At 37.9% G+C, this 15,241-nt stretch overlaps 1 protein-coding gene across 2 annotated transcripts in view; it reads right to left on the bottom strand.

Annotated features, from left to right (window-relative positions):
• The window catches only part of arf1 (ADP-ribosylation factor 1), a 32,206-nt gene that overhangs the window by 3,064 nt on the left and 13,901 nt on the right, over nucleotides 1-15,241 (bottom strand). The window contains exons 1-4 of one of the 2 annotated variants that reach the window (XM_035428911.1): nucleotides 6,782-6,998; nucleotides 3,811-3,983; nucleotides 3,012-3,122; nucleotides 745-869 (exon numbers count right to left, since the gene is read on the bottom strand). In XM_035428911.1, coding sequence (XP_035284802.1) covers nucleotides 745-869; nucleotides 3,012-3,122; nucleotides 3,811-3,958 — 384 coding nt within the window. In that variant the 5' untranslated portion in view covers nucleotides 3,959-3,983; nucleotides 6,782-6,998. Of the gene's footprint in view, nucleotides 1-744; nucleotides 870-3,011; nucleotides 3,123-3,810; nucleotides 3,984-6,781; nucleotides 6,999-15,241 lie in introns of those variants that run through there. The other variant, XM_035428912.1, reaches the window with a different exon arrangement.

The following is a 15,241-nucleotide window of genomic DNA, read 5'->3' as shown; positions in this document are numbered from 1 at the left end:
CCAGTACATTGAATTGTAAGAGTTAAAGACAAATTTTAATTTAAATACAGGGTTGTGTTTCAAAAAACACAAAAATTCTCATTCCAATAAAACTGATGCAATTAATATGGTTTCTTGTACAGTTCTGCGACTGCTCTAGTTCAAGTTAGTTAAAAACAAGCACTGTGTTCGCTGCCAGCATATCAACAAAACACAACTAATCTGCATTTTCATTTAACAAATCCATTCATCTGAACATACATGCTATTCTTTCAAGCAGGTTGCACAAATTTAAGAATTGAACACATCCATATATTGTGATAGATTTACACCGTAGTTTTAATGTAATTTCAGTTTACATTAAAACAGTTACAAATAAAAGGTACTACAACAAATAATCTTCAAAGACTTTAAGCTTATATAAAATGTAAAACATGCCCAGATGAACTTAACAGTTTATACTGTTGTGTTAATGACATAAGAACTTGTTCTAGGCCACCTTAACATTACAATGCCAAATCAGCAGGCCAGTTGAGCCAGTTTTGATGAGCACAACAGGACTGCAAAAACTTTCAATTTACAGCTTCTGAAAACTCAAATTATTCTTACTATATAGGACTACCACGCATTTAATGAAAGAAAGTACATTTTCCTTTAATGATTGTTTGTAAGACTGCGACTCAATGTACTGGCACTAGTTTCCTCTGCAAAGAAACTTTATGGGAGGCCATGTTTGGACAGTGACACTCGGCAGCAAGAACGCACCTGTTTGTTTGCAAAGACTAGTAGAACGGCGTCTCGGAGTTCGTCTTCCGCCAGCATTCTCATCAGCTCTTCTCGGGCTTCGTTCACTCGCTCTCTGTCATTGCTGTCCACGACAAAGATAAGACCTGAAAGAGAAAAATGCTAAATATTTACAGAGCCCGTGTTACTTTCATAGCCAGCTGCAACTAGACTATTCTTCACACTGGAGGCATTAGCCGAAACGTCTATGTCCAGGTGCCCAGCTGCTATACGCTAATAAAACAGTTGTATAAGCAACTTTGTGCAGCCTTACTGTGAATGAACCATTCTTTTTGTACTATACAATTAATTGGTTGAATGCACCATTCTAACTCTTACTATGCGGTTGAGCACAATGGTATCAATTTTCTTCTCCAGAGCCACATTAATGGCATCAAACTGGCAAGTGTAGCTTGCACTGCGTAGCCCATTGGACAACCTCAATTGCCTGCTGTGCCTCAGCTGCGATAAGTAATGGACTGGAGAGGGCTTGCATTCAACAATGAGAGCAAAATGCATTCATGCAAGGTTTAAGATAGTTCCAACAGGAATAACCAGGTGATAATTAAAAACCAACATGCAAACAAATGCAGCGGTAGCCGCAGGGAATCAAGAGATTCACAAGCTGTGTCATGGCAGTAACTAAAAAATGGACTGGTGCACACCACCTACGTTCAGACACCTGCACTCTGCACTTGTCACTCCCAGGTTTCACAACTGAAGGGACTGAACAGATTCAATCTGAGAACATGTAGCAAGGTTGCTCGGCTGGTCTGTCCTTACTACTGGCAGCAAGGTGGGTATTGATTCACCTAAAGTAGTTTACGGGCTAATTTGCTTGGTAGTTTAAAAAGCTCAAAGTATGTCAATGTGTCTTTTCATAAAGCCATGGATCGAAATGTCTGATTTCAGCTACTTGCAACAGAGAACGGTCGATGTTCATTTTCCCCTGTTGAAATTTAGACAAAATCAGTGGGCAGGATTCCCTCCCAATTACAGCTTGCTTTAGAAAGTGTTTGTGTGTGCGCAAGCATGTGTATACATGTTCCAATGGAAAGCAGCCATGGCGTAAATAGGATAACTACTCCAACCCGTATGAAAATACACCTTATTGGGATGGTTATCTGCCCTTGGCTATGCCTATGGCAGCGTCAAACTCCACCAGTCATTGTTTATTTTCATACGACAGCCCCAGCTATCATGGTTACAGTCGTTAGCATTGTGGCAAGGGTGGGAATTTTGTGCAACACACTTCTCGCAGCTTGCGTTATTGGCAGATTTGAACAAGCAACAGATTTTGGCACAGAGGGGGAGGGGGGGAGCTGGCTTGTTTTGAAAACACAACGGCCAGCACCATTTTGCTTAGCTTACCTTTATCCAAAACTGCTGAACAATTAAAAATGCCCTGAAAATACGCACATCCACCCCATATGTAAGTTTAATTCCGTCATATAGGCTGGTTTCGCAGCCACAGATTAAGTCTAGTCTTAGAGATTCTCCACACAAAACCCACTTTAGTCCAGGACTACGCTTAATCTGTATCTGTGAAACCGGGCCATAGTCCAGTATAAGTCCATAATACTGAAAACATGTACCCAGCTTTGTTAAAAATATATACATACTTAACCTTAACAGAGGTCATATATCAATTGACAAAAATAAGATGGAGAATAAAATTCTGCATGCTGTGGGGATTTACATGTGACACTGGTCAGGATCTAATGGTATAGTGAGAGTGCATCACATGAGTAATTTAGAAGCATGCTAAAATCCAAGCCACATACAATCCAATTCAGGTCAGATTCACTTGCGCAATTAGCAGATATGAATAGCGGTGATGTGGGGGGTATTATTAATTACACTTTTCCTACCCGTTGAAGCTGTAAACATTCACAGCCTTGAGGGATCGTTACCTAAGAGCATGTGCTCTTGTCAATCTTGCACTTGGCAAACTGTGAAACCGGGTCCTATGATTTCAAAACACCAGCTTGAAAATAAGATGTTTACCTATATCTATTTGATTTGTGCATCGGGTCAATGTCCAACACTTCATTGTGGGGAGCCATTTAATCGATGCACAGAAACGTTGCAACATAAAAAGTACTTTTTGAATACAGGCAGATTTTCATTATTAAAATCTCAGCTTGCTCAAAATATTGTTCTTGCCTTGGTGAGCTCATGCTATCATTCTAAAAATGGGGACTAGGGCCTTGAAAGTTGGCCTTAATCGTTTACCCTTGATAACTTACCCTGTGTGTTCTGGAAATAATGGCGCCATAGAGGACGGATTTTATCCTGACCGCCGACGTCCCACACTGTAAAACTGATGTTCTTGTACTCCACTGTTTCAACATTAAAACCTGGAGGAGGAAAAGAAACCATTTCAAACAAGTACCTGGGTTCTAGCAAATCTTAACACCCAAGGACCAATCACACACATTAACACTTAATTATAAAAATCCCAATTCTGTCATTTTTATATAATTTATTTCTTTATATACTTTGAAGAGATAATATTTCACTGATCAGTAGGTGGTATAATGTAACCAGAGTAAATTAGGTCAAAGTTCCTGGGCCATCTTTCAAAAAAAAGAAAATCTCAGGTATTCTGGCAAAATATATTGGGTGGTTAAAGGAAGTACCAAATTTTTAAAAGCAGAAGTAAAGAGTTTGCTGAACTAACTACCCATTCAAAATGATAAAACAGAAATGGAACATACAGGAACACATTGTAAATGCATAGACCTTTTAAAAAAATGTACAACATATAATTCACAGCAGTGAAACAATATATTATTAATGTATGTTATGTAAATACATTTTTAGCATGTTCCATTTCAGTAAGGGTACAATGGCCCTCTTTAACAAATTAAATCAGTATAACCACTGACTCAAACATTTCATACTATGGATTCAATTTATTCAGGCCTTGTAGACAAGTATAAAGCAAACTTTGAGAACATTTTAGCAAAAAGAAACAGAAATATGACATTTGTTGGCCATTCTGTTTCAGTAACAAATGCAAGCCACTCTGTGACTGTTGCTTACCTATAGTTGGAATGGTGGTAACGATTTCTCCAAGCTTCAGTTTGTATAGGATGGTTGTTTTTCCAGCAGCATCAAGACCCACCATGAGAATTCTCATTTCTTTTTTGCCAAAAAGGCCTTTAAAGAGATTTGCAAACATATTCCCCATGGCTGAAATGTGGCAAAGGACAAATCTGGAAAATAAAAAACATTATAGAAAATGGTCATTAAAATAATATTCGATTAATTTTCACAGCACAAACTACAATCTACTACACTCGACTTTTGTGTTGAATGCCTCAGTCCCCTTTTAACTGGCTGATGTGGCATACTCAATACATCCAAAAACTACCACCATTGTAAACAAAATGGCACATCAAGAAACAAATGTATTGTATCCAAATTTCACAATATCAAGTTCTCATCATCTGGCAAAAGTCAAACGCTAATGTAGTTGTCACACATTAAACAGCCCTACATAAAATATTTTCAAAAAGCTTGGGCACACTAATTTACAAACCAAAGAGTCACAGGCCTTGCCCTAACAACTGAGCTTCTTCAGTCTGTAATAAAAAAAGTTTAAAAACTACTCAAAAAATGTGCAAATTAACAAAGACCTGCCTTTAATCGACATAAAGCTCAACAGGGCAACTTGGTGAGTTAATCTGACAGAAAATGAACTAAAATTTCAATTCCTACACTTACCTTACCAGAGGATAGAGGGAATGTCTTTTGGAACAATTAGCATGCTTGAAAAAGTGAAGATAAAATTCTAAGAATAATGTAGTCATTCAGGACAAACCAGAAAGGTTTCCTTCTTAGAATGCAGGAGTGTCTGAATCTCAAAAAAGCCCTACACTCGGAAAAGGAACCTGTTTTTTTTTCTATACTACGCAACCGTAGTGACAAGACAAATTTAGCCTTTCTAGAATGGTTAAAAAAATTTTTTTTTAAAAAGAACATTTACACGTGATGCTCATTTCAGTGATATAGAGGAGGAGGAAATTTCTGAGTGCCTCAACAGCCAGAATGAAAGAACCATTCAACAGAGAATCAAACCAATTGGCTTCCTTCTGCAACTCAGTTGTGAACAAGAGGGACTATTATCTTGGTGCTGCTATGCCCACACTCAGATACCAGGTTAGGTGCTTGCTCATCAAATGTGCAACTCCAGTAATTTACACAACTATACAAATTCTGAAATCACAGCAAATTGTTAACATACCAGTAGAATAACAAATCGTGGAATGCGACTAGCCTGCGACACACTAGTTTCAAGAGAACTATACATACAGTGTGTATAGGCTAGTTTCCGAGACGTATCCACTTGATTTTTCTAGAACTGTAAGTGTAATACGGACTGTTCTGTCCCGTTCACTATAATCGTCAAACAGTGAATAATGAACAGACATGTCAATGAAAGAGTGACGTGCTAATGCCCACGTCCTTTATCACTTCTGGCTGGAGTAAAGTTTTTTTCCCTCCATCAACATGACAGCCAGCCAGATGCTGGTTACAAATATGTATCGTCCCAGTTCAACCGCACGACTTTCTACTGATTTGCTCCTTTTCACCGATTAATAATATCCCATATTAATTCTGGTGCCAAAACTCGTGTTCGGTGTCGACAACCGAAGTGCACAATATAATAATACCACATTGGGGAGCTAGCCACGATTTAATTAACTATGCTACATGTTTTATTCAAACTCAAACCAGCTAGTTCCAACGTCATAACGTTTCAACAAAACACTAAATTGGCTAGCCTAACGATGAAAATTATTTGCCGGGTTAATAAAAGGTAAACCGATCTAATGTTAGCTAGCCATCTAACTTACAGAGAGGTCATAACCATCAGCTCATCGTTAGTTGGTTTAACGTAGCTAGCCTGTCTACCTAGTTAGACTAGCTTTGACACCGCCATATATTTTAGCTAGGCTAGCTAACGAGCGTTATCCGCAACATTAACGTCAGACTACGTAGAATAGCTACGTAAGGTAGTCTACCAGATAACGTAAACATTTTAACTTTACGTTATACTTTAACACTAATCAACCATTGTAATGCCTAATGTGTTAACTTTAACCGGTGATATAGACTAGAGCTAGCGTCATCGATACAATTTATCAATCTTATTATTTCACTATAACACAGTTAGTACTGAGACAGCAAGCCAAAGAAAACCGTTTCCTACATAATGTACTCGTGCTAGATGGCTACCGCGTTAGCTCTATATCCTTAGCAAGTCTAGCTACCGAATGCATGGCACTGGCATTAGCATTGCTAGCTACCATGCATAGCCACTCCTCTGAATATTAGGTCCTGATACGGTTTATCTCATAACCTCTCAGCTATGACCACAAATTTAGTCTGGCTAATTAACCATTAATTAGCGTTACATATAAAACGCAAGTTACTGAAGCTTGCTGCATAGGCGATTGGGGCCTTGAAAGCTAGGGACACTGCGCTGGTTCCTGTGGCTGGCTATATCATTTAGCTGCTGTAAGACAGCCAAGTAACGTTAGTGGAGTTCGTTTCTTAACTGATAAAATGTAAAAAAAAATTAAAATAAAATAGCTAGCCTAGAGGTTTTCTAGCAGTTTATAGCCATCGTACTATTGAGTCTGCGCACTGTAGATCGTGACATTGCGCTACAAAATAGCTATCTAACAAAGGGATGATCTTGGCCGGCTAGCACTTAGCTAAACAGCTAATGTTTGCTAGCTAGCCCTTAAAACGTTAGCTAAGTTAAATCTCTACTAGGACAACTCTGTCGATACGATTCTACTACCAACTGTCTAACTTTAGCTTAGTAACACACTCATAAAATTGCAATACTCCTATGTAATCATTCTTCGTTGACACTTAGTCGCAGGGATGTTGAAAGCAATGAGCTGAAAACGCCTAGTGTCGGCCGCTCTTTTCACCTCGATCTTTCCATTCCTATCTGCTAATGTTAGCATAGCGACCATCTACCCAACTTGATAGTTACCTTGAGAGAATGGAGCCCCACAATCAACCAGGCTTGTTACTTCACACTTGAGGGTAATATGATATGTGCTACGACTGAGTTTTTGTTCGATATGTCCCCTCCTCTTAAAAACGACTTGAAAATGTCGGCTTCTTCCTCACTACGGGATTCAGTTCCTCTGACTTCCTCCTTTAGGCGTATCCACAAGATGGCCGTTAACAGGCCACGTCCACTAATCTCAAAGGAGCTAACGTTACTTTGGTGGGAGGGATCTTCAAACAAATATTGGTGAAGTGAAGAGTGTGTGACCGATTATTCTGTACTTTGCTACAATTGCGGAACTTACATTTCAGGGCAAAGCACACACATAGACACATCATGACTATAACAATAGGAAACATTGTATTCCTTGACACATTATGAACTTTCCACCAGATGCTTTACTCTTTATTGGCTCTGACAATTGAATTTTACCAGTCAAATTAATTTGTGTTTCTGTCTGCCAGAATTATAACACCACATGGTGAGAAAAGTAGTATCTTGTAGATCAAATACCAAATAATCTTTTATTATTATGAATAGTAATGATAATAATAATAATCTTTTGGCGCACATGAATACATTTGTGTGTGGGTGTGTACCAGAGTTCAGGGATATCAGTTATGCTACAGAAAGTCTCTTGTGCTTCAGAACCCTCAGCAGACCTACCCCTGGTACAGTGGTGCTAGTGACCCATATAAAAACGACTGATGCCTATCAGGCCATATTATCAAACTCCCACATTTCCAAACCATACAATACCACAACCGCTTTCCCACACAGATATTCTGTGGCTTGCTAATTCCTAAATTCTTCTAATTTCCATGTAGTTTCCATTTCTGTTATATCTTACCACTTGGCAACTTGGTAGGTGTTAATTCTGTTTGTTGGCTTTAATATTCACTTTGACAGCAGTCCACAGATCTTATCACCTCCCCCCCCCCCCCCCCCCACACTCCTAAACTCTTGTCCTCCTACACACAAGAGTGGTGGGCAGTTTAACCTTGTGTTCAAAGAAAATGCAGCACTTTTAACTAATAATGGATAACATTCATTTAAAAAATGAAAGAAACCAAAAACAAAAAGGAATTCAAATTTCCTCGCACTGGAGAGTGGAATAAATGCCCATTTTTAAAACAACACAAGCTTCTGTTAATTCAGCAACTTTTGATAATGTCTCTGATTTAGGTTTACTTTAATATGGATAAATGAAAAACTAACATGCATATTTTTTGTGTGATGAGCTGGGATTGTTGCTTTTCCAACCTTAAAATTGTTTTATTTTTGGTATGCACCATGCCAAATGTGCACATTATGATCACTGTAAAGGTAGCCTACTGCCATCTTGATCATTCACAAAATGTTTTTGAGGACAGATTTGGGCTCATGTTTTTAACATACCCACAAGAGCAACTTACTTTTCTAATATTTTATAAAGCTTTAGAAAGTATGTAAAGAAAGTAGTCTGATAACTGAGGCTAAGTAGTCACCTTTAAGGTGTTGGGGAGAGCATTCTTGACAGAAAATGAAAGCAAAGAACAGTAAATCAAAGCAGAAAGCAGAGATACTTCAGCTTATTTCTTTGCCACTGAGCAATAATTGGTTATGAAGGATATCAGGATGTGAAGCAAATTCTCAAAAATGTTGATTGATTGTATTTAAATTCCAATAGAAACTGGAATAAAATACTGACCATTCTGAATTGTAAAACTAATGACCATTTGTCAATCCATCCATCCATTTTCTAAGCTGCTTATTCCTGGTCAGATCCTATCCCAGCAGTGGGAGAGAGGCATGAATACACCCTGGACAGGCCAATCCATCACAGGGCCCACACAGCGTTTACACCTACTGCATGTCATTGAACTATGGTCATTTAGAGTACCTGGCAGAAGCTTGCCTGGACATGGAGAACATGCAAACTCCACACAGAAAGGCTTGGGCCGGGATTCGAACCCAGGACCTTCAATGCTGTGAGGCCACAGTGCTACTTTTTGTCTTGTAAAATTTTGTGCCTTAGTTCAGTGAAACCACTGATTAGCACTGATTAAAATACGTATTTCAGTGCAAGTTCACTGTTTGTTTTTGTTTTTTTTCTGTCTAAAAACATATTACACATAAACACATAATGCATACATTTCATGCTTAATATTTTTCAACAATTGAAAATCATCATCATTGGAGGGTACTGAATATATTGAATGTATTGAATATATTTGAAGACATGTCAGCTTACTTCTCAAAGTTGCAACAAAAACAAGTCTAGTATTGAGCAGATTTGAGTCTGAATGAATTTACAGCACAAAAAACATTTTAACTTTGGGTGGTCTTGTTGCCATGTCACTCTATTCATGCTGGTATAGATGTAGTTTTTCACTTTCTTTCTTACAGTACATCATAGCGTATACCCACTCATAACAATGAAAACTGCATAATGAAGGGGAAACACACTTTCTGTTCGTAGCTCACAAGCAAAGCCTTACACTCTCAGGATATCAGAGCCTAATCAGAGCACCCCTTTATTCTTGCACCCATTAAAAAAACTGTCTGTCCACCATTTTTCAACAAAGAATCCAAGTTCACATCAAACAGGAATACCTAAATCTCCCCTTTCAAGAGTGGTCGCTCCCTCAGGACAATGCCTTGAACATCTCACCCAGCAAGTCGTTTAACATTTAACACGCGATCCCACTGCTTAACTGGGTGACATTAGGATGGGGTAGAACCCCACCCACTGCGGCACAAGCCCAGCGTGACAGCTCGAACGGATCACTGCATGCCCAAGTTGCCACATCAGACAGTTCCCACAAAATCCTTAAATCCGATTGATCACCTCTCTTTTCCACCAACCCTGGATTGGACATATTTGTACAGAGCCTTGCTACCACAAGCTATAGGCTGTCTTCTCCTGGAGAAATCTGAGAATGCACAGCACATAAGCCATTAGAAGATGCCTAACAGATTGTATGAAAGGTCTTGAAACATTGGAATGGACCACAGCATAAGCTGAGAGGCCACATTTGAGGCTATAAGAAGCTTTCTCAAATGCAAATGCTCAAATTCTGAATAATGTAATATGGTTCAGAATCAGGTGAATCTGAAATAAAAAACCAAATGAAAGTTATAGGTTGGATTTGACACCTGTGGATTTTTAGAAATCCTATATTATGGGCTACTGAACCTTACTCCAAAGTCATGTTAATTAAATTAGTATACTTGAGCTCACAGCAAGAATTCCTAGCTTTGAGAAAAATCCTAACTCTTGTGTTTCAGAGACATTTTGATTAATTGCAAGCTGTATCTTTCATTATGCTCATACATGTTGTAATGATCTGTGCCTGTATTTTATAATGTCGTTTCCCATATTTTCTTTGGTACAACCCATCAGCCATCCATCTTTCTGACCAAAGTCTGGATGTGAATGGGGCTCCTCCAATTCTTCCATACCTCAAATGCACTGCCCCTGTTCTGCTGGGGGTTAAAGACTGCTGACTGACACTGGCTGAGGAATTTGATTGGCTGATGTCGGTATGGGTCAACTGAATGTGATAAAAGCCTTAGAGGAGCTTTATGATGGCGACAACATTAACCAGGCATTTAATGGTATAATTCCACCTTGCCTTGATTTGCCTTTAATGAATTGTTATAACGATTTTTTAAATGTAATTTAATTTAATTTATTTTTTAACTGACAAATTTGATCACAAAAATATTACAAGTACAATATGAATTTACAATTAAATACACTCAAATAAACATTCTTTGGACAAGTGTACTAAAATGGAATTTAATAATATCGTATTTTTCTGAATAGGACCTGGATGGCAGTGAAAACAGTCTTCTGGGACATTGGTATGCCAGCCTTTCTTAAATTATTTTATGCACCAATTTCTGGCCGCTGGCTCAAAACTCTCAGAATTCTGATTGACTGGCAAGTAAATATTTTTGTCAGACAAGTGCCCAATCCCACCTTATAACTTAAAAGCCCAAAATTATTTGTCAGTTGTTTAAGTTTGACACTTGTGGTTCCATCATATGAGTGACCTCTGATTAGTTTAGACAGCATCAAATAATACTTAATGCTTCTGACATTATTTACTTAGCAGCTGGGTGATCAGATTAATTGGCATCATAGGCAGTCGTCGAGTGACTTATGTATTAATTTTGAAAATATTAAACTTTCAAAGTTAAAATTGAATTTTATGCCTGGATGGTGCTGTTTTTGAAGGATATGTCAGATATTTTCAGGGCCGTTGGCCAAAATGCAGTGGTTTCACATTTGATTCAAGTAGTAATATTAAAGATCTCCTTTGCTGAATAGTACTGTTAGCTTGTGCTAACAGCTGATTCTGCCCTACATAGAACTGTTATCAATAAAGGCTATTAGTCAGTCAGTCATTTTGTTATTTACTTTGACTTCTGCTGAATAAAAGCAAAAAATAGACTGAGCTATGTATTTTGCGAAAAGTGCACTTGTCTTGCTTAAAGCACCATTGTCTACTTTGAAAAGCTCCATTGCATTGTTCCTATTGATACACTAAGAATAGATTACTTACATTTGTTTTTGTACCACGCAATAATGACCTGCTCTCATTCTTCCTGGAAAGCAGTTATCCTTGTTGCCCATACCATCAAACTGGATGGGTACTTTAGGAAAACATAATTGAAGATAAGTATTTTTTTCCTCTTATTTTGGATATATAAAGTATTTTCATTTAAAATCTAAAAAGACATAGTCTTGACTATAACTTTATAATGGCAAGTTGTACTTTCTCCAAAAAAGCAAGAGCATACAATAAATGATAACTCACACAAGAGGGTGCTAGTGAGTTTGCTGTGAGTTGATTTATACATATAAAAATACCTGAAAGGAACAAAATACATTTGAATCAAACTTGAATCAAATAGCCTTGATGATTGATAGATTTTCCTGAAGTGGCACTTGTCAATAAGCCTAATATTCAAATAATCTTTTATTTATTTAATTGTTTGGCATATGCTGTCATCCCAAATGACTTAAAATCACAGCAAGATACATATAAAGAATATCACAGCAGCAAGAAGGACATAGATATAGAAGATTAAGAAACATGTGTGAACATATAGTATATCATTGTATCAGTGGCAACTAAGCCAGGTTATGGGAGAGCTTGAAGACACAACAAGCAAATGAAAATGACAGTTCACTGCATATAATACAATTTTCACTGACATTCACTGCAGTCAGATTAAACACTTGTTATCGTTAACATGTTGTTTCTGTTGTATTAACATCTGTAAAAAATGTACATAGGAATAATGATAAAACCTCATGAAAATCATCATAAAATTGGTGCATTTTCAAGTCATATGGGCAGCATTTTAGAGCAAATTCATGTGTATACACATTCCATTGAGCTGCAAAGTAAAACTACCCTTCAGTTTTCATGTGCTGCACCATCTATCCATCCATTATCTATACCCACTTATCCTGGGCAGGGTCGCGAGGGGGTGCTGGAGGGTATCCCAGTGTGCATTGGGCGAAAGGCAGGAAGACCCTGATCAAGCCTAACTGCATGTCTTGTGAGAGGAAACCGGAGGACCCGGAGGAAACTCACGCGGACACGAGAAGAATATGCAAACTCCACAAAGAAAGGCCACACGGCCAGATTCGAAACCAGGACCGTCTTTCTGTGAGGCGACAGTGCTACCCACTGCACCATCGTGATGCCCTGTACTGCACCAGGTCTGTCTCATTCGCTCCAAGTCTACATGACGCCATCCACTGTCATGTACTCTGGCTATATTTCGCTTGCCAACATAGCATGCATGCCATTCATACATCAATGCGATGCTGGTGGTGTATCCCTGCCTTAATACTGCTGGTCAGATAGTTCATGGCTTGACCCAACACCAAGAAGACTGCAGAAAAATAGGATATTTAGGCTGTCCCTCAGGCCTTGTCCCTCGTATGTCAAGCTCACAGGGGGCATGTCTTGTGGCTGGTGAGCAATGCCACAGATTGTCTATGTTAACTAGATGGCCAGCTCCACTTTATTAACAATGTAAATTCTGTCTCTGCCATAGTTGCTCAAAGTTATCTGGTTCATGAAGAGGTGTAGCTAAGGTGGAACATTCATTGTTAGAGTAGTGACATACAGCAAGTGAGAGAAATCTCCTTTAATCAAAGTTATGAAAATAGAATAAAGGCAGAAGCAATTGCATTTTATTATTGCAGTTAATGGAATTTGAGATTCAGAAAAACTTTCAGAAAATAACTGAAAACATCTGGCACTGTGGGAGTAGCTATCCCTGTCTTTTGGCTGATTTTATAATGTGAAGAGGAAGAGTGGATCTTTTGAAACCTCAGTTGAAGCTGGGCTGGGGACAGCATGTGTAGTAGCATCCTACAAAAACTGTCCAACTGGGGTCAAATAGCATTTAAATCAAGTATCTGATGTATACATTTCTTAGGAGCTATCGATGGTGGAAAATGAGATACATTGCAATGTAGATTTCAGCCTGTTTGCTTTTGAGCCTTGAGCCCCGCCTTGCACCCCCCCCCCCCCCCCCCACAAAGATACACCGATAGTGACCATGATGATGGATGGACATGTCACATTCACTAATGAAGAACGCGATAACGAAGCCACCAAGCTCTATATTAGAAAGTCGTCTGTCAACCTACTGACATGTGACCCAGTCAATCAACTGCATTTATTAGGTTTATGGGGCTCCAGACACAAGTAATAGCCATCTTACTACAGCCTGACTAATAAACACACAATTGATTGGAAGAAGTAAATTAAAATGCTGGGAATGGTTTCAAGCTTAGCCCGATTCTTTTGTTTTAACTGCTGAATCCATTGACAAAATTATACATGCTCACACAATATGGTAATGTGAATTTTTGTATGTTTGAAATAACAATGTATTCTATGCTGGGTAATAGTATTTTTAATAGAAATTTTGCATTGAATTTATTATAATATATTCCATATATATATATAATATATTATTAAAATATATTAACCAGTCATGGTGGGGCTCATTGAGAACAATAAACATGTGGTACATCAGTTCAGTTTTTATGAGAATTGGATGAATGGTCAATGACTTATGACCATTAATGTGGCCACACCCAATCTGAAATTCATAGGCTCACAACTCCCATATTTATATATAGCTGATTTATAGTTACCAAGTATGATTAGGAACATTAATCGTAAGTATTATGTTTGGTGCAAATCAAACAGAAAATAAAAAAGCCTTAGTGAAAAAATGTTTTTACTTATTATGTAAATTAGCAAAAAGTTCATTATGGTGGACTTTCATGCTCTTTTGCATCATGTTCATTTTATTTAATGGAATATACTCGCCAAATTTGGTTTGAATTGGTATTGGAGTTATGGTCTTACATGAAAGAGGCTACCATGTTACTTCTGATCATAGCCATCTTGTTGTTGATTAAGGCAATATTTAGTGTGGAGCTTTGTTGAAGGGACTACTAATCATAAATGCTTTTAAAGGGATTGTCCAACTTTTTGAGAAATGTGCTTTTTAGCTTTCTTACCTATAGTTAGATGATACGATTGACACCAGTTTCATCCGTGTGTGTCCAGTACAAAAATGTTTTACAAGCTATGTGCTACCACTATGAATGGCCGAACGGATCGTGTAATTATGGGTAAGACAGCAAAAAGGGGAATTTCCCAAAACATTGTACTGTCCCTTTAAGCTATCAAAAACAATGTTTATGGGAAATAGGTTATTATGGGATAGGCCATGCCCACTTAAAATAAAACTCAACCAAATATAAAATTTAGACACTCTGAGGGCTCTGGGCCACTGGTACAGAATTTCATGAAATGTTTTATTCAAGCTGTTATTAAGAAACACATTTTATGGTTATAGTGCCCCCTATGGCCAAATTTTGAAATACTTCAGTAGGCAAGCTCAGTGACCTCTCACAAACATCTATGTCAAATTTTGTAAAAAACTGGAGGAACAGTCAATGAGTTACTGCCATTCAGTATCAGGTCATGCCCAAAGTCAAATTCATTGGCTCAAAGATATTGTCCGACATAGCTGGCTTATAGCTAACAAGTAAGGTTAGGTACATTAGTATGTACCACGTTTGGTGCAAATAGGTCAAGAAACAAAAAAACCTTAGTGAAAAAACTGTTTCACATATTATGCAATTGACAAAGAAATACAATGTGGTGCACAGCTGTTGACATTTTGATGTAGTGTTTATATCACAAATTTGTGATGAGTGTGCCAAGTATTTTGGGCATTTACAATGGGAAAACTGAACAAATATATGGATAAAAAATATGGTCTTAAATCCCCAATGATTAGGTGGTTCAGTTCACTGTGTAATATTATTTGATGTTTTCTCAAAACCATTAGAGTAATATTTGAGCTATAGTCTTATCTGAAATGGCTTCCATTGTTTCCTGA

This window comes from Anguilla anguilla, chromosome 8 (genome assembly GCF_013347855.1).
Source record: "Anguilla anguilla isolate fAngAng1 chromosome 8, fAngAng1.pri, whole genome shotgun sequence".
Lineage (NCBI taxonomy): Eukaryota > Metazoa > Chordata > Actinopteri > Anguilliformes > Anguillidae > Anguilla > Anguilla anguilla.
This window is presented reverse-complemented; position numbering and strand designations above follow the sequence as displayed.